The 18,630-nt window shown below is 35.7% G+C and overlaps 1 protein-coding gene across 3 annotated transcripts in view; it reads right to left on the reverse strand.

Moving 5' to 3' along the window:
- Positions 1 to 18,630, reverse strand: part of PPP2R3A (protein phosphatase 2 regulatory subunit B''alpha) — a 201,788-nt gene that overhangs the window by 54,560 nt on the left and 128,598 nt on the right. For 2 of the 3 annotated variants that reach the window (XM_043595338.1, XM_043595341.1), the window contains 4 exons: positions 18,362 to 18,448; positions 14,202 to 14,358; positions 11,461 to 11,509; positions 10,901 to 10,990 (listed from right to left, as the gene is read on the reverse strand). In XM_043595338.1, coding sequence (XP_043451273.1) covers positions 10,901 to 10,990; positions 11,461 to 11,509; positions 14,202 to 14,358; positions 18,362 to 18,448 — 383 coding nt within the window. The remainder of the gene's footprint in view (positions 1 to 10,900; positions 10,991 to 11,460; positions 11,510 to 14,201; positions 14,359 to 18,361; positions 18,449 to 18,630) is intronic. The other variant, XM_043595340.1, reaches the window with a different exon arrangement.

Genomic DNA, 18,630 nt, shown 5'->3' on the forward strand with positions numbered 1-18,630 from the left:
TGTTGATAATGCTGCTGTAAACACTGGGTTGCATGTGACCCTTTCACATTTCTATACACCAATAATGAAGCAGCAGAAAAAGAAATCAAGGAATTGATCCCATTTGCGGTTGTACCCAAACCAGTAAGATACCTAGGGATAAACCTAACCAAAGAAGTAAAAGATCTGTACTCTGAAAACTATAGAGCACTTATGAAAGAAATTAAAGAGAAAACAAAGAAATGGAAAAGCATTCCATACTCATAGCTTGGAAGAACAAACACTTAAAATGTCTATACTACCCAAAGCAATCTACACATTTAATGCAATCCCTATCAAAATACCACCAGCATTTTTTGCAGAGCTAGAGAAGCTGAGCTTTGATTTGCTATTATTTTGTTAATGAATTTTGAGTCTGTCTTCATGAGGGATGTTGGGCTATAGTTTTATTATTTTTTTGCATGTGTTTGGTTTTGGTATAAAAATAACACTGGCATCTTAAGATGAGTTGGGAATTATTCCCTCTTTTTCTATTTTCTGGAAGAAGTGGTATAGAATTTGGTATTTCATTTTCAAATTTTTAGAAGACTGTAATAGTGAAATTATCTGAGCCAACATTTATTTTTCAGAACGTTGTTAATTATGAATTCAATTATGACATGAATTTTCTGTATGACTCCAAATCCTGGGCTCTTTATCAATATGATGTATGGTCTGTTAAATGAGATAGCATGTTTGCATGTTTATCTCCTTAACAGCTAGGATGTGGAATCCCTAACGATTATTCAGGTTATGTTTTTTTTCCTGCATAAGTTTTACTAATTTGTGACTTTAAAGGAATTGGTCCACTTAAGTCATTACTTTTATGTAATTTCTCGAGACATATTTTTAGAGCCACAGGTTGTTTAGAAGTGTGTTGTTTAGGGGCGCCTGGGTGGCTCAGTTGGTTGGGCACCTGACTTTAGCTCATGTCATGATCTTGCGGTCCTTTAGTTTGAGCCCCGTGTCGGGCTCTGTGCTGATAGCTCAGAGCCTGGAGCCTGATTTGGATTCTGTGTCTCCCTCTTTCTCTGCCCCTCCCCTGCTCACATTCTCTCTCTCTCTCTCTCTAAGATATATAAACATTAAAAAAAAAAAGTGTGTTGGTTAATTTCCAAGTGGGTAGAGATTTTCCAGTCATCGTTTTCTTATTTTTATTGTTATTTTCTTATTTTTATATCAATTCCATTATGGTTAGGTAATATATTTTGTACTATTCCAGCTCTTTTTAACGGCTTTATTTATACTAAATGTATACTTTAGTGGTTGTTAGTTTATCCACAGAGTTGCATAACCATCACTACAATTGATGTTCATCACCTCCAAAGAGAAACTCCATACCCATTAGCACTCATTCCTCATTTTCCCTTAGGTCCCTCATTTTTTTTTTTTTTTTTTTAGAATTTAAAACAGTTTTATTAAAATAAGCACATTATATAATAGCATGGCCCAGGCAACCATTAACCTACTTTCTATATCTGTAGATTTGCCTATTTTGGACAACTCATGTAAATGTATTTATATAATATGTTGTATTTTGTGACTGTTGTCTTTTAATTTGCATAACGTTTTCAAGATTCAACCATGTTTTAGTATGCATCAGTACATTTTTTCAACTGCCAGATAATATTTCATTATATGGATATATCACAATTGTTTATCCATTCATTAGCTGATGGATACTTGGGCTGTTCCTATCTTTTGGCTATTATTATTATTTTTTAATGTTCATTTATTTATTTTTGAATGAGAAAGTAAGTGGGGTAGGGGCAGACAGAGAGGAAGAGAGAAAATCTCAAGAAGGCTCTGCACCCTTAGCAGAGAGCCCAAAGCAGGGCTCGAACTCACTAACCACAAGATAATGACCTGAGCTGAAACCAAGAGGTGGCTGCTTGCTTAACTGACTGAGCCAACCCAGGTCCCTTCTTTTGGCTATTAATAGTGCTGCTCTGAACACGGGTGTATAAATTTCTGTGTGAATATTTTCATTTCTCTTGGGTATCTTCCTAGGAGTAGAACTGCTGGGTCATATGTTAACTCTATGTTTAACTCTTTGAGGAACTGTCACAATGTCTTCCACAGTGGCTGCAGCATTTTACATTACCAATAGCATTTGAAGGTTCTGATTTTTCTACATCCTTGTCAACACTTATTGATTATAGCTATCCTAGTGGATATGATGTGGTATCTTATTAAGGTTTTTATTTGTATTTCCCTGATTAATGATATCAAGAATCTTGTTACAGGCTTATTGGCCATATATATACCTTCACTGGAGAAATATTTAGATCTTTTGCTCATTTTAAAATTAATCTTTTTATTATTGAGTTGTACTTTTTATGTATTCTAGATACAAGTCATTTGTCAGATATATCATCTACAAATATTTTCTCCCATGCTCTGGTTGTCTTCTTGCTTTCTTGATGTTGTCTTTTGAAGCATGAAAGATTTTAATTTTTTTGAAGTCCAATTCATCCATTTCTTTGTTTGTGCTTTTGAAGTCATATCTAAGAAACCATGGCCACAAAAATTTACTCTTATATTTTCTTCTAAAAGTTTTATAGCTTTAGTTCTCACATTCAATTTGTGATCTACTTGAGCTAATTTTCGTGTATGATGTGAGGTAGGGTTCACATTCATTCTTTCCTATGTGGGTATCCAGCTCCCAACACCATTTCTTAGGAGACCATTTCTTCCCCATTAGAATTATCTTGGCATCCTTGTTAAAAATCAAGTGGTCATAAATGTGAGGATTTATTCCCAGACTCTTAATTCTCTTTATCTACATGTCAATCTGTATCCATCCCAGTATCACATTGTCTTCTTTAGTTCAGCTTTGTATATTTTGCAATCAGTAAGTATGAATCCTAAGATTTTGTTCTTTCTCAAGATTGTTTTGGTTATTCTGATCCCTTTGTAGTTCCACAGGAATTCAAGAATCAGCTTTTTCATTTCTACAACAAATAACAAAAAGTAGCTGGGATTATGTTAGGAATTGCTTTGAATCTACCAATCTATTTGCAGAGTACTGCCATTCTAACAATTTTAAGCTTTTTGATCCATGAACATGGGATGCCTTCATTTCATTTAGATCTTAATTTCTTTCAACAATGTTTTATAGTTTTCACAGTATAAGTTTTATACTTCTTTTATTAAGTTTATTTCTAGGTATTTTATTCTCTTTGCTATTATAAGTGGAATTACTTAATTTTTTAAAAAAAAATTTTTTTTTCAACGTTTATTTATTTTTTTGGGGACAGAGAGAGACAGAGCATGAACGGGGGAGGGGCAGAGAGAGAGGGAGACACAGAATCGGAAACAGGCTCCAGGCTCTGAGCCATCAGCCCAGAGCCCGACGCGGGGCTCGAACTCACGGACTGCGAGATCATGACCTGGCTGAAGTCGGACGCTTAACCGACTGCGCCACCCAGGCGCCCCCCTTAATTTTTTTATTGCTTGTGCATAGAAATAGATTTTTTATAAATTGATACTATATCCTGCAACCTTATTTAACCTTTACTGAGCTCTAACAGTTTTTTTTTTTTCACGTTTATTTATTTTTGAGAGAAGACAGTGCAAGCAGGAGAGGGGCAGAGAGAGGAAGACACAGAATCTGAAGCAAGTTCTAGGCTCTGCATTGTCAGCACAGAACCCAATGCGGCACTTGAACTCATGAGCTGTGATATCATAACCTGAGCCAAAGTCAGACACTTAACCCAGGTGCCCCTCTAGTAGTTTTTTAGTCAATTTCTTGGGATTTCCTGTATAAACTATACTCAAATAGATAGTTTTCCTTGTTCCTTTCCAATTTGGATGCTTTTTACTTCATTAGCTTGTCTAATAGTCCTGGCTAGAACCTTCAGTACAATGTTGAAAGAATAGACATCCTTATCTTTTCTCTGATCACAGGAAATAGATTTCAGTCTTTCACCTTTCACTAGTTGTTAGCTTTGGGTTTTTCTTAATCAGGTCAAAGAAATTCCTTTCATTTTCCAGTGTGCCATCTCAGCCTGGGATTATTTTTCCTAGCCAGAGTTGTTTCATCTAGAACCAGTATAGCAGTTTATGTCCCTCCAAGAATTTGCCCATTTTGTCTAAGTTATCTAATTTGTTAGTATAAAGTTGTTATATATGTGTGTATGACAATCCTTTTTACTCCTGTAAGGTCAGCATTCATGTTACATCTTTTATTCTGACCTTAATAATCTGAATGTTCTCTTTTCTTCTTGATCAGTGTAGCTAAGGCTTGCTTCATTCATTCATTCATTCATTCATTCATTCATTCATTCATAAAGTAGGTTTCACGCCCATCCTGGAGTCCAATGTTGGGCTTGAATCCACAAACCTCAGATCAAGACCTGATCCGAGATCAAGAGTCAGACACCTAACCGACTGAGCCACTCAGGTGTCCTGTAGCTAAGGCCTTATTAATTCTTTAAAAAAATCTTGATTTTTGGTTCCATTGATTTTCTTTATTATTTTTCTATTCTCTACTTAATTTATCCACTTCAATCTTTCTTCTTTCCTTGTGTTTGCTATGCTTAATTTCCTCCTTTTTTCCCAGTGTCTTTGAAGTAGAAAGTTAGGTTATTGATTTGTGACATTTCTTGTATTTTAGTATATGTGTTTAAAGCTACACATTTTTCTTAGTAATGCATTTGCTACATCCCATAAGTTTTGGCATACTGTGTTTCCATTTTCATTCATCTTAAACAAAGCTTTTTACTTTTTCCTTCATTTTCCTTCCTTTCAAATTATTTCCTTTTGGGGCACCTAGGTAGCTCAGTTGGTTTAGTATCTGACTTCAGTTCAGGAGATGATCTCATAGTTTGGGAGTTCGAGCCCTGTGTCAGGCTCTGTTCTGACAGTGAAGAGCCTGGAGCCCACTTTGAGTTCTGTGTCTCCCTTTCTCTCTGCCCCTCCCCCACTCACAATCTGTCTCTCTCTCTCTCTAAAAAATAAACATTAAAAATTAAAAAAAAATCTACCAAGAGATTCAAATTATTTCTTTTGATGTATTAGTTTTTTTTTTTCCCCACTGGTTATTTAAGCAGTGTGTTGTTTCTACATGTTTGTAAACTCCCAAGTTCCTATAAGTTATTGTTAATTTTATCTCATTATGGTCAGAGACTATGCTTTGTATGATTTTACTTCTTTTTATATTTATTTGAGGCTGTTTTACGGCCTGTCATATGTTCTATCCTGGGGAATATTCCATGTGTACTTGACAAGAATATATATTCTATTGTTCTTAGGTGGAGTATTCTATAGATATCTGTTAGGTCTATTTGGTCTATAGTTTTGTTTGTACTATTGTTCATGACTTCCATTTCCTTGTTTATCTTCCTCCTGGCCGTTCATCCACCACTGAAAGTGGGGTATTGAGGTCTTCAGCTATTATTGTTGAATTGTTTATTTCAATTCTGTCAGTTTTGTTTCATGTATTTTATAGGGTTTGATGTTGTAAGGTGCATATGTTTCTAATTGTAGAGTCTTTCTGTTGGACTGACCCTTTTATCATATAAAACGTCCTTCTTTGTTTCGGGTAACTCTTTTTGTATTAAAGTCTACATTCTCTGATATTTATAAAACCACTTTAAGTTTCCTATGGTTGTTGCTTGCATGACATATCTTTATATTTCCTTTTTCTCCCTTTTGGATCTTTAAATCTGTGTCTCATATAGACAGCATATAATGGTTTTTTTTTTTTTTTTTACATTTATTTTTGAGAGAGAGAGAGAGAGAGAGGGAGAGAGAGAGAGGGAGAGAGGGAGAGTGCGCACACGCACAAGTGGGGGAGGGGCAGAGAGAGAGGGAGCCACAGAATCCCAAGCAGGCTCCAGGCTCTGAGCTGTCAGCACAGAGCCTGATGCGGGGCTCAAACTCACAAACTGCGAGATCATGACCTGAGCCAAAGTTGGAGCCGAAGTCAGAGGTTTAACCAACTGAGCCACCCAGGCACCCCAATTGTATATTGGTTTTTAAATCCAGTCTGGAAAACCTCTGTCTTTTGATGGAATATTTAATCCATTCACATTTATAAATTGTTATTATTGATATAGTTGGAATAATGTCTGCCATTTTACTTTTTGTTTTCTATCTGTGTGGCATTTTTCCTATTTCTCCTTTACTGCTTTCTTTTACATTAAGTGATTAGGTGATTACATTAAGTGATTCTAAGTGTAACATTCTAATTCATTTAATGATTTTGTTCACTATACATTTTTGAATTAATTTTCTAGTGGTTTCCTCTAAGGGCTTGCCATATACATTTTTATCTTATAATCTACTTCAGATTTCTTCTTTTTTTTTTTAACGTTTATTTATTTTTGAGACAGAGACAGACAGAGCATGAACGGGGGAGGGTCAGAGAGAGGGAGACACAGAATCCAAAACAGGCTCCAGGCTCTGAGCTGTCAGCACAGAGCCCAACGCGGGGCTCGAACTCATGGACCACGAAATCATGACCTGAGCCGAAGTCAGCCGCTTAACCGACTGAGCCACCCAGGCGCCCCCAGATTTATTCTTAATTCCAGTGAGATACTGAAATGTTACTCCTATATAACTCTCTTCCTTCTTCCTTCTTCTTTTTATGCTACTATTGTTATTCATATTACATCTATATATATTACTATAATATATTTATATTAATATATGATATATATTAATTATATATTATAATATATAATATATACTAATTAGTATATATACTACCAAAACTATACTGGTCTAATTATTACTTTTAATTATACTTTTCTATTGTTATATATATAATATATAATACATATATTATAATATTAATATACACACACATTACTATATATATATTACCAAAACTACACTGGTATAATTATTACTTTATGTAACTTATGTTTTTTTTTTTTTAATTTTTTTTTCAATGTTTTATTTATTTTTGGGACAGAGAGAGACAGAGCATGAACGGGGGAGGGGCAGAGAGAGAGGGAGACACAGAATCAGAAACAAGCTCCAGGCTCTGAGCCATCAGCCCAGAGCCCGACGCGGGGCTCGAACTCACGGACTAAGAGATCGTGACCTGGCTGAAGTCGGACGCTTAACCGACTGCGCCACCCAGGCGCCCCTGTAACTTATGTTTTTTAAAGAAGCTGAGAGAAGACTGAAGAACTATATATTCGTCGTTTGTTATATTAATCTTCATTACCATTTCTAGCTCTCTTCATTTGTCCTTATGGGATAATAAGGTGCCAGAAATGGGAAAATATAGATGAGAATTATTTGAGAAAAGCTTTTTCATAACTGAGGAAATATGAAAGATAAAAGGTTGTTGAGAGAGTTAACAGAACACTGAGAAGGCAAGAATTAGAAAAAAGAATAGCCTTCAAATCTTTGGAAATTTAGGTGATCTAACTGAAACAACCTAAGCTTTCAAAATAGTAAATTAATGATAAATTATAAACATGCATACTACATATGAAAAAATGCTCAACATCACTCATCATCAGGGGAATGATGAAATACAAATCAAAACCACAATGAGATACCACCTCACACCTGTCAGAATGGCTAACATTAACAACTCAGGCAACAACAGATGTTGGCAAGGATGCAGAGAAACAGGATCTCTTTTGCATTGTAGGTGGGAATGCAAACTGGTGCAGCCACTGTGGAAAACAGTATGGAGGTCCCTCAAAAAATTAAAAATAGAACTACCCTATGACCCAGCAATTGCACTACTAGGTATTTATCCAAGGGATACAGGTGTGCTGTTTGAAATACCCCAATGTTTATAGCAGCACTATCAACAATAGCCAAAGTATGGAAAGAGCCCAAATGTCCATCAATGAATGAATGGATAAAGAAGATGTGGTGTGTGTGTGTGTGTGTGTATACGTATATATATATATGTATACACACACACACACACACACACACACACAGGAGTATTACTCAGCAATCAAAAAGAATGAAATCTTGCCATTGGCAACTACATGGATGGAACTCGAGGATATTATGCTAAGCGAAATTAGTCCACCAGAGAAAGACAAATATCATATGAGGACTTTAAGACACAGAACAGATGAACACAATGGAAGGGAAGCAAAAATAATATAAAAACAGGGAGGGGGACAAAACATAAGAGACTCTTAAATATGAAGAACAAACAGAGGGTTACTGGAAGGGTTGTGGGAGGGGGGATGGGCTAAATGGGTAAGGGGCATTAAGGAATCTACTCCTGAAATCATTGTTGCACTATATGCTAACTATCTTGGATGTAAATTAAAAAAATTAAATTAAAAAAAAGAGGAAAAAAACCATGCATACTTACTGGCATGGAAATATATTGTTAGGTGAAAAAGTGTATCACAAATCTATATAATATGATACCATTTAGCATAATATATCTTTTGGTGCAGGGAGGAATAGGAGGAGAAAGAGTCAGGAGAGAAGGAAAGGGAGAAAGAGGAGTGAATGGATATGTACCAATATTAAATATGGGTCATGGAATTATGAGTGAATTTCATATTAAGGTTTTTGAATGTATGTAGTTTAGATATTTTTATTTTATATATTTTTTAATAGCTTCATTATTAAATATAAAAAACTTTAATATTTTTTGTATTTGTTATAAAATAAAAACAGAAATGAGCAAAAGACATGAAAAGGCAAGTTGGCTAAAATGAAATAAAAAAGGCTGAATGGTATGAAAAAATTCAGCCTCATTAGTAATCAAAGAAATGCAATATACATAATACTGAATTTTTAATTTATCAAGTTGGAAAATATTTTTAAGAGGAAAATACCTAGTGTTAGTAATATGCTGTATCTTGTTGATAAAGGTATAAAGTGACAAAAATTTTCTAAAGACCAACTTAATAATTTTTATAAATTCCCCCCAAAATATCTATACCCTTTTAACCTAACAATTCCATTTAGGAATACTTACTTATTTACTTATTTTTAAAAAACTTTTAAATTTTATTTTAGAGAGAGAAAGCAGGAGTGTGGGAGAGGGGCGGGGGGGGGGGGGAGGGAGGGAGAGAGAGAGAGAGAGAGAATGAATCTCAAGCAGGTTCCATAATCAGTATGGAGCCCAATGAGGGTCTCATTCCCACAACACTGGGATCATGACCTGTGGTGAAATCAAAAGTCGGATGCTCAAGTGAATGAGCCACCCAGGTACCCCTTGGAAAATTTATTTTAATGAAAAAAGTAGTGAGTGTTACAACTGTTTAGCTGCAACTATTGTTTTGGAAAGCAATCCATCAAAATTTTGGAGTGTATGGTAATTAAGACTTAATCTAATGGAGCTAATCTTAATGTCTAACATGTATGTAACAATATATGAAATAGACCATACAATATATACCAACTTTTTTTTTTTTTTTTAATTTTTTTTTCAACGTTTATTTATTTTTTGGGGGACAGAGAGAGACAGAGCATGAACGGGGGAGGGGCAGAGAGAGAGGGAGACACAGAATCAGAAACAGGCTCCAGGCTCTGAGCCATCAGCCCAGAGCCCGACGCGGGGCTCGAACTCACGGACCGCGAGATCGTGACCTGGCTGAAGTCGAACGCTTAACCGACTGCGCCACCCAGGCGCCCCTACCAACTTTTTTAATAGTGTCTTATTCTGAGTGTTAGAATTAAAATTTATTTTCTTCTGCTTACCCATGTTTTCTAAATTGCCTCTAATGGACAATAAATTATTGTTTGAAATGAAAAACAAAGTTATTTAAAAATAATCTAATAGGCTGCCCAATAAATAGCTTAGATTTCTACTTCACTGAATTCTTTTTTAAAAAAATTTTGGGGGCGCCTTGGTGGCGCAGTCGGTTAAGCGTCCGACTTCAGCCAGGTCACGATCTCGCGGTCCGTGGGTTCGAGCCCCGCGTCGGGCTCTGGGCTGATGGCTCAGAGCCTGGAGCCTGTTTCCGATTCTGTGTCTCCCTCTCTCTCTGCCCCTCCCCCATTCATGCTCTGTCTCTCTCTGTCCCAAAAATAAATTTAAAAAAAACGTTGAAAAAAAATTAAAAAAAATTTTTTTTGATGTTTATTTATTTCTGAAAGAAAGAGACAGCGCAAGTGGGGGAGGGACAGAGAGGGAAACATAGAATCCGAAGCAGGCTCCAGACTCTGAGCTGTCAATATAGAGAGCCCGAAGTGGGGCTTGAACTCATGAACCAAGAGATCATGACCTGAGCAGAAGTCAGATGCTTAACCCACTGAGCCACCCAGGTGCCCCACTACCTTCACTGAGCTCTAAACCATATATCCAATATTTAGATAAATACTTCAACCAACATGCACACAGTTGAGTCAGTTATACTAGCAAGGAGCACCAAAAACTATAGCCTTTCCCTCCCTTGGTACTAAGCACAAACTATGTATTGGGTATTGTGTTATTATATAAGCTGGGAATAAAAAGAAGAGAGGGGCCTAGATTTTTGGCTTAAACATGAGACTAGTGGCCAGAAATACACGTGTAAACTCAAAACTACAAATCAAGGTACATTTGAGAGTGCCAAGGAAAGGGAAAGATGATTCTAATTTATCTATACCAGTCATCCACAATTTGCTCTTCTTTCTCTCTCTGATTTATTACTGAACCATCAAGATCATAAAACAACAAAATTCACAATATATATTCCTACATTCTGTATAAAGTAAGTCCTACTTATTCTTCAGAGCCAGCTCACATGTTACTTCACCTTTGTTTCTGGGGGTAAAAATACTTCTCTTGATATTTTATGACTATGGATTCAGTCTAAGAGGGCAGAGAATAAGTCTAATCCATCTTGGTACCCCTACATCAAGATGGCATCCAATGGATATGCATCATCAATTTTTTAAGCTTTGTTTAAGTGTTAAATGTTACTGGCAAAGGAATCTTAAGAAGTCGTACCTGGTTGGGTTCCTTTTGTCTTCCTCAGAGATCAAAAACCAAACAAAATCTGCATAGCTCATTCTTCCCTCTTTCTGTACTGTTTTTCCCCTGAAGAAAACATATCATTATCAAGTTTCCTGAGCAATTACTCGGGTGAATTTAGTAGGATGACAGACTAAGAAATAAAGCAACACCTTCTTTGGAAATTAAGTTAAAAAAATTAGAAGGCTATAACTAAAATTTAAATAAAAAGTAAAAAAAAAAAATTAGAAGGCTGGAAATCTTACAAAGGTTACAAAACCTATCCTGTTTTCAAAGGCCTAGAAGGGTGAAACCAGAAGACATTTGCTGGTGTGAAAAAAGAAGTCTGGTTTCTAATTTGAATGCAAATAATCACCAGGATCAAATACCTTTACCTGTACTTAGGTAAAGGATTAATGTCTGTATATAAAGAATTACTGCTGTCTTGTATGAAGCCATGACATACATGTCATAATGACATGTATGAAGCTGTGCTAAAATGAGATTGTTAAAGTATTACCTGTAATTCATTTTTAAACTCAGATGCTTTTTCTTACCTTGTTACTGCCCCAGAAAATATCCTTTCAATAATTCTGTTTGATGAAGCTAAATGTAAATAAGAAAGTACAAAGCTAGTTAGGAACATGTTCCATAAAGGCAATACTTTGGGCAAATTTATTTTCAGTAGCTATGAGCTAAAACATAATAATCTTCTATAACAAGAATATGAATATTTAAATTTTTACTTATGTATAATTTATATTTTGAAAGTAAGAATTTGAAGTGGCATAATCAATCATTAAAAAAAAAGAATAGGCAAATGATTATGCCTGACAGCTGTGATGTATTAATATAGTTGAGCATCCTAACAACTAAGACAAAAACGTATAGGATTTATATTGATCTTGTATCTAAGACAATTTTCCTCTAAAACAAGACAAATTTTATCCTCGTATTAAATTCAAGGGGAACTGATCAGCAACTCCTAAGATAAGGGACTCTGAGTACAACAATGGAGAATGCTTTCAAGTAGAATTTTATAGAAGATACCTAAACATACCACAAACATACTTTTCATATATTCTTATTCCATAAAAGTCCAGGACATAACATACAATTTTATCTTAAGATAGCATGTTGCTTTTGATGGTAGATCCTAGAGAATCTATAGCAGTGTACCTCATTGTTGGTTCAAAATAACCAAAGCCTTTAGTTTTACCAAAAGGCTATGTCAATAGATCTCAGACCTAGGGATTTGGTGAGGACAGAATCTGTTGTTTTAAGAAGTGCCCCAGGCAATAGCATGTACACTAAAATTTCCAAATAAGTGATGGAGTTATTAGACAGTAGCTATCAGCATCTAATTCTTCTGCACACAGTTAGGTATAGTCAACCTAAAGGTAAAATTAATTTGGCTGAAGAATGTTGGGAATATGGGTGTCAGTAGAGCCATGCCTGGCCACAAAGCTTATATAAGGACCTTCTAGACTTTGGTGAACATTGGTTTATAATAATTTGTACTATACAAACAGAGGGCTGTATAGGAAAGGCATGGACATTTAATCCCAAAGCCAAAGTCTTTTTTACATTTGGAAGGTTTGCCCTAAAATCGAAGATCATGTTGTCCCATTTAGGACAGGCTGATGGATTGCCAATTATGTAGTTTTGATGGGCTCTTCATCATGCAGGCTTAGATGCCTACTTATTTGGACATCATCACTTTAATATACCCTCTACTGGATTGTTATGTGTATATATACATTTTGGAACCTAATGAGAATTATGATTGTATCAGCTGGAGAGAGTGCTTTAGAGCCCATAAGGTTTGTATGACCTCATGTTACACAGATGATCTGGCCACCGGTGATTAGAAGGTGCACAGCTAATAAAGCTGACCCAATATGCCTGTGAATATCTCCATCTTTATGCTATTCTGGTGACAGCAAGATTATGACTACTTGAAAAAGGGAGGTATAGTACTAAAATGCTTGTTCATCAATAAGTACATCTGAGTATTTTCTCTTGATACCTGGTTGGCACCTGAGAATAGAGAGGAAGGACTCTTTTTTTATATATGGAAAGTTCTATGATACTTAAGATCATATAGAATGAAACTCTTCTTAAGATGCAAACAGTTAATTACAGAGATACCAAATAACAGAAGTGAAATTCAATGTATTTAAGATTTGTACTCTGCTACACCTAAAGGGCTAAAGGCTGATTTAAAATAAATAGCAGTGCCTGAGAAGACATTTAAGAATAGAACAATCTTATGAGAATCTTATGAGACAATCTTATGAGAAAAGAATGAGTCAATGTATCTTGGTGCTTGAGGAAGAATATTTGCAGGTAATAGGTTATAAGTTTACTAACTGGTAAAAATGAAGCAAAAGGAGTAGTATCATGTGATGTTTAATATTTTTGTTTTCTGATAAAAGAAAACACACAAAATTCATCTGTGGAGAAAATATCTATTCTGGATCTAAATCCCAAAAGGTAAGTTGTTATTAGTCCTTGAAAACACTGGCATATTATTTTATCCTTGTCTGTTTATAAATACTGTAAAATGGGAAACTTACAGGGTGTACATACACTCTCTTTCAAATAAACTACATAGGAATGGATCTAATTCAACTCACCACTAGAAAATAAACATCACAGAGTGCCTGGGTGGTGCAGTTGGTTAAGCATCCAACTCTCGGCTCAGTTCATAATCTCAATCTCCTGAGTTTGGGCCCCACATGGGGCTCTGCACTGACAGTGCAGAACCTGCTTGGAACTCTCTCTCTCCCCTCTGTCTCTCCCCTGCACGTGCTCTTTCTCTCCTCTCTCTCCCCAAAATTAAAATAAACATACTAATTAATTAAATTAATCAAAGACAATCAAAACAAAGACTCTAATTGCTTATTTACCTTAAGTCCCTTCTCCTACACTTGCCTTCTAAATGAAAAATCAATACCTTCACTCATTCCCACTTAAAAATTCTTGGCTCTTTAAAGAGGACTTGATGGAGCACCTAGGTGGCTCAGTTGGTTGAGTGTCTGACTTCGGCTCAGGGTGTGAGTTCGAACCCTACATTGGGATCTCTGCTGTCAGTGTGGAGCCGGCTTTGGATCCTCTGTCCCCTCCCTCTTTGTACCTCCCCCACTCGCTCTCAAAAATAAATTAAAAAAAAAATTTTTAAAAAGAGGACTTGATTAAAGAATTTAAGAAATGGGAATTTCTCATTCATGTAACAATTCAGACAACTCTTGCCTTCTTCAAAATAGTTAAGTCTTAACAACTATAAAACACTCACCCTGGTCATTATATCGAGATAAATCAGCCTGGCTGATGTAGAGGTCATGATCACTATCTAGCTCCCAGAATTTACAATAAATAACATAGAAATGTTCATAGGAGAAGTAATCTGTGATTTGGTTTATATCTTCCTCTTCTTCCAAAAGGGCTAGAGTCTGAAATAAAGTATGAAGAGAAGGATTAATTTATTTTAAAATTATGAAAACCAGCTTTGGCCATTATATAGAGTCTAATGAAGTTTTATTTTAAATTTAATTAAAATTTTTGGTTTTGGTACTAAACCAGGAACTGTAACAGGCAACCTCATCCTACCTTTAATCAACTGACCAATCTATAAACATTTACAAACTCTATATTATGCTTACCAAAGGGATAGATGCTGTGGAGAATTTAAAAGCAGGGAAAGGGAAGGACTGTTACCAAGGAGACTATATCCTGTCAGAGGTCCCCAAACTAGCAAACCAGAACACACAAGAGGCTGAAATAGATGGTCATGAACTGACATTGCTTTTAACTTTCCAAAATTATGAAGACTGGGCATCTCCTCTATTATGTAGAGTGGAAGTCTACATACAGGGTTTGGCTTTGTAATGAGATCAAGTTTACTATAAAGGAGACTTATGTATGGTACTGTGCTGATGGGCTGTGGCCTGGTGTGGAAAATATGGGGGATGGAGCTGCGGGGCCCTAAGCTGGAAGTGAACCGGGGTCTCCCCTGATTCACTGTGTACCCTGATGGAAAACACCAGAAACAATAATGCTAAACCCAGGCTCTTAACAATTCTTACAATTATCATGCAAGTGGGGAGATAAATAGAGATGTTTTCAGAAATGAAAAATTCAGAAAGATATAAGAAACCATTAGGAAACTTAGGAAATAGAAAAAACAAAATGAGATGGCAGAAGTCAGATCAGATATATCAACAATCACAATAAATATAAATGAATAGAGTCTCCATATTAAAGCATTTTCAGATTGAGTATAAAAACCAACCCCCCCCAAAAAAAACAGATCTAGATATATGCTATCCATAAGAGATAAATAAAATTTAAAAGGAAAGTTAAAAAAAAAAGACAAATATTTACTAGCTAAATCTTAACAGCAACGACAAAAAAAACATGTCAATATGATTAGAAAATACAGTGGAATTAAAGGTGAAAAACATTATAAGGAACAAAGATAAATATTTCATAGTGCAAATAGATTACTTCGATAAAAAATTATGTTCCAAAATGTAAATACTGGGAAACCAATATGCCCTGACAAGCTGAGAACATAAATTATGAGACTAAAACTACTTAATGGAAGATTCTGCTGCCAGTAAAAATTATAAAGTCTACACAGAAACAAAGGAAAACCATGACATGGTAAAAGCAAAATATGGTATATAAAATTATACACACTAAGAATATGTAAAATCCATTTAATCTGCACATATATATGAGACAAGAAAAACACATACAAAAATGTTATTAGTTGTATTACGGTGATAAAACAGGAATTTTTTTTGTTTTCCAAACAAGGCTTGTAATGTTTTGTTTTACAAAATGTTCTTTAACATGTATAAAGCAGAATATGTACATTAAAACAAATCTTGAGAAGCAGCTCTCATTTTAACCTACTGGATTGTCATAAAATGAAAAAGATGACTTCTGCTGTTGGTGAATGTGTGTGGACGAGTACAGGTTTTTGGCAGGATCTATCAGACTGAAAATGTACATACCATTTGATCCAGGATTTTCCCTCCAGTAGTCTATTCTAGAAAAATTTTTTTTTAATTTAATTTTTTAATGTTTATTTTTGAGAGAGACAGAGGGTCAGCGGGGAGGGGCAGAGACAGAGAGGGAGACACAATCCAAAACAGGCTCTAGGCTCTGAGCTGTCAGCACAGAGCCCAACGTGGGGCTCAAACCATGAGATCATGACCTGAGACAAAGTCGGATGCTTAACCGACTGAGCCACTCAGGCACCCCTATTCTAGAAAGATTCTTAACAGGAGGAAAGTACAGGGATATTCACTGCATCTTTCCAAAGAAAAAATATGAAAATGACTTCAACATCTTCTAAAGGGGAGTATGTAATTTAGTTACGGTAGAACCATACCACAGATTATGCAGAAGAATCATAAAAATGAGATAGATTTATATGAATGGAAATGAAAAGAATGTCAAGATATACCATTAGTGGAAAAAAAACAAATTAACAGAATAATGATCTCATATATTACAAAACCTCGTAACAGTAGCCATACAAAATAAAACTGTATGGTTCATGTAAACATACAAAGGAATAAAACCACAGATAATGTGGGTTCTGTCTGGGAAAAGGAATGAAATGGCAGCATAAAGAGATAAATAGTGACTTCTGCTGGTTATTCTAGATATGTCACGTACTTGAATGCTTCATGAGCATACATTCATGAATAATGCACTAATAGGAAGAATAAGGAGAGGGGTAGGGGAGAAGGGGAAAAATTAAACCATGTTCTAGGAAGAACATTTGAGTTCCGTTTCCAATTCAATCACTTACTTGCTGTGTGATCTTACCTGTCATTCAACCGTATCTGAGCCTCAAATTTTATCATCAGTTAAAAAAAAATATATATTATAATAATGCTAGAAACTATAAACTCTAATGTGCTTCAGGAATGTGAGGGATTATCATCATTCTCAAGGTATGAAGCCTTTTTTATGGAATTACTGCCATTTTGACCCATCCCATATTACCTGCTGAGAGAGGCAGGCACCAGGTGTTCAATAAATATTAACAATCACTGTGATGATTACTATTCATTTTAGAATAAAAAAGGTGTGTATATGTATTATGGGCTGCTCATTTTGCCAAGTCTTCATTACTTTGTCTGTCTCAGATGAAGACATGGAAAAATAAAAGAGTACATAAGGTGGTATTATTACCCTAAGCTTCATTTAGTATGATTCATTGAAAATAAAATATTTCCTTTCAACCATGAACCATTCTTTAGATTAACAGAAGCTTCCACAGTCAGGCACGAAGATTACCTCAGTAAAAGGCTCCCACTAGTGGTCAACACTTTCATAGTAGGTAAAATAAATTAAAAAATTGAATGAAATGTGTCTTTCTTAAAAGAATTTTTAATATTTTTCTCCACTCCAGTAGGAGCTGGATAAAGAGTCATTGTCAAAAGGATCACGTTAAAATCCCTCTATTCCTTTTGCAAGGTCTTTCCTAACCCAGCCTGCCAGGCTGCATCACTGGTCAGTCTCTGCAGAGCCACCAGCCAGTAGACTGTTCCGTTTGAGCCTTGAGACACTTTCATGCTTATGGGCCTTTGCTTATACTGCTCCCTCTATCTGGAATCCCCTTCTAATTTTTTATTTTGATAAACTCCCAATATCCTCCAAGGTCAAGATCACATGTCAGTCCTGTGAGGCCTTCTATGCTTATACTGCTCCCTCTATCTGGAATCCCCTTCTAATTTTTTATTTTGATAAACTCCCAATATCCTCCAAGGTCAAGATCACATGTCAGTCCTGTGAGGCCTTCTATGCTTATACTGCTCCCTCTATCTGGAATCCCCTTCTAATTTTTTATTTTGATAAACTCCCAATATCCTCCAAGGTCAAGATCACATGTCAGTCCTGTGAGGCCTTCTATGCATATTTGTTACCCATTTCTGTGAAAATTTTCCTCAGGTGTGACTGTGTGCTTTTCTTTTACTCCACATGCCTCGATACAAAAATCTCTGGTTATTCACCTTTGTTACCCCCAACACATCTCAGGTTATCTGATAAATGCTTAATGACTGAAAGTAGTGAAAGTGCTTTGCATGCAGTAAGCGCTCAAATACTTGTTAAATGAACTAATAGTATTATTTAAACTGCTCTTTTTTTAGGTTTATTTATTTTGAGAGAAAGAGAGAGCATGCATGTGCAAGCAAGCAGGGAAAGGGCGGGGTGGGGGAGAGAGGGGGACAGAGAGCGAGAGAGAGCGAGAGCGAGAGAGAGAGAGAGAGAGAAACCCAAGCAGGCCCCATGCTCAGCACAGAGCTCAACATGGGGCTCAGTCCCACGACCGTGAGATCATGACCTGAGCCAGTATCAAGTCTTGGACACTTAACTGAGTCACCCAGGCTCCCCTTAATTGCTTTTATACATGAATTCCAATGAGAGACCTACTTGCAAAAAGTTGCTTTTTCTTATTTCTGTCGAAGTTATTTTTCCACTCCAAGATCTGTTGACTGTGTAGAATATTCTCTGAATAACCTGGTTCCAAAAGGAAAACAAACCAAATAAAAATATTGAAGATAACTATTACTTTACCAAAAGCCATCTTATGAATGTACTTGAACAAAAAGCTATGTTTTGGTTTTCTGATTATGTCAAGCGTAATTTCTAATAAAAATTAACACTGTATTTTAAAAACTAGAACCATGTAATTTACATCT

The sequence above is a fragment of the Prionailurus bengalensis genome, chromosome C2 (genome assembly GCF_016509475.1).
Source record: "Prionailurus bengalensis isolate Pbe53 chromosome C2, Fcat_Pben_1.1_paternal_pri, whole genome shotgun sequence".
Taxonomy (NCBI): domain Eukaryota; kingdom Metazoa; phylum Chordata; class Mammalia; order Carnivora; family Felidae; genus Prionailurus; species Prionailurus bengalensis.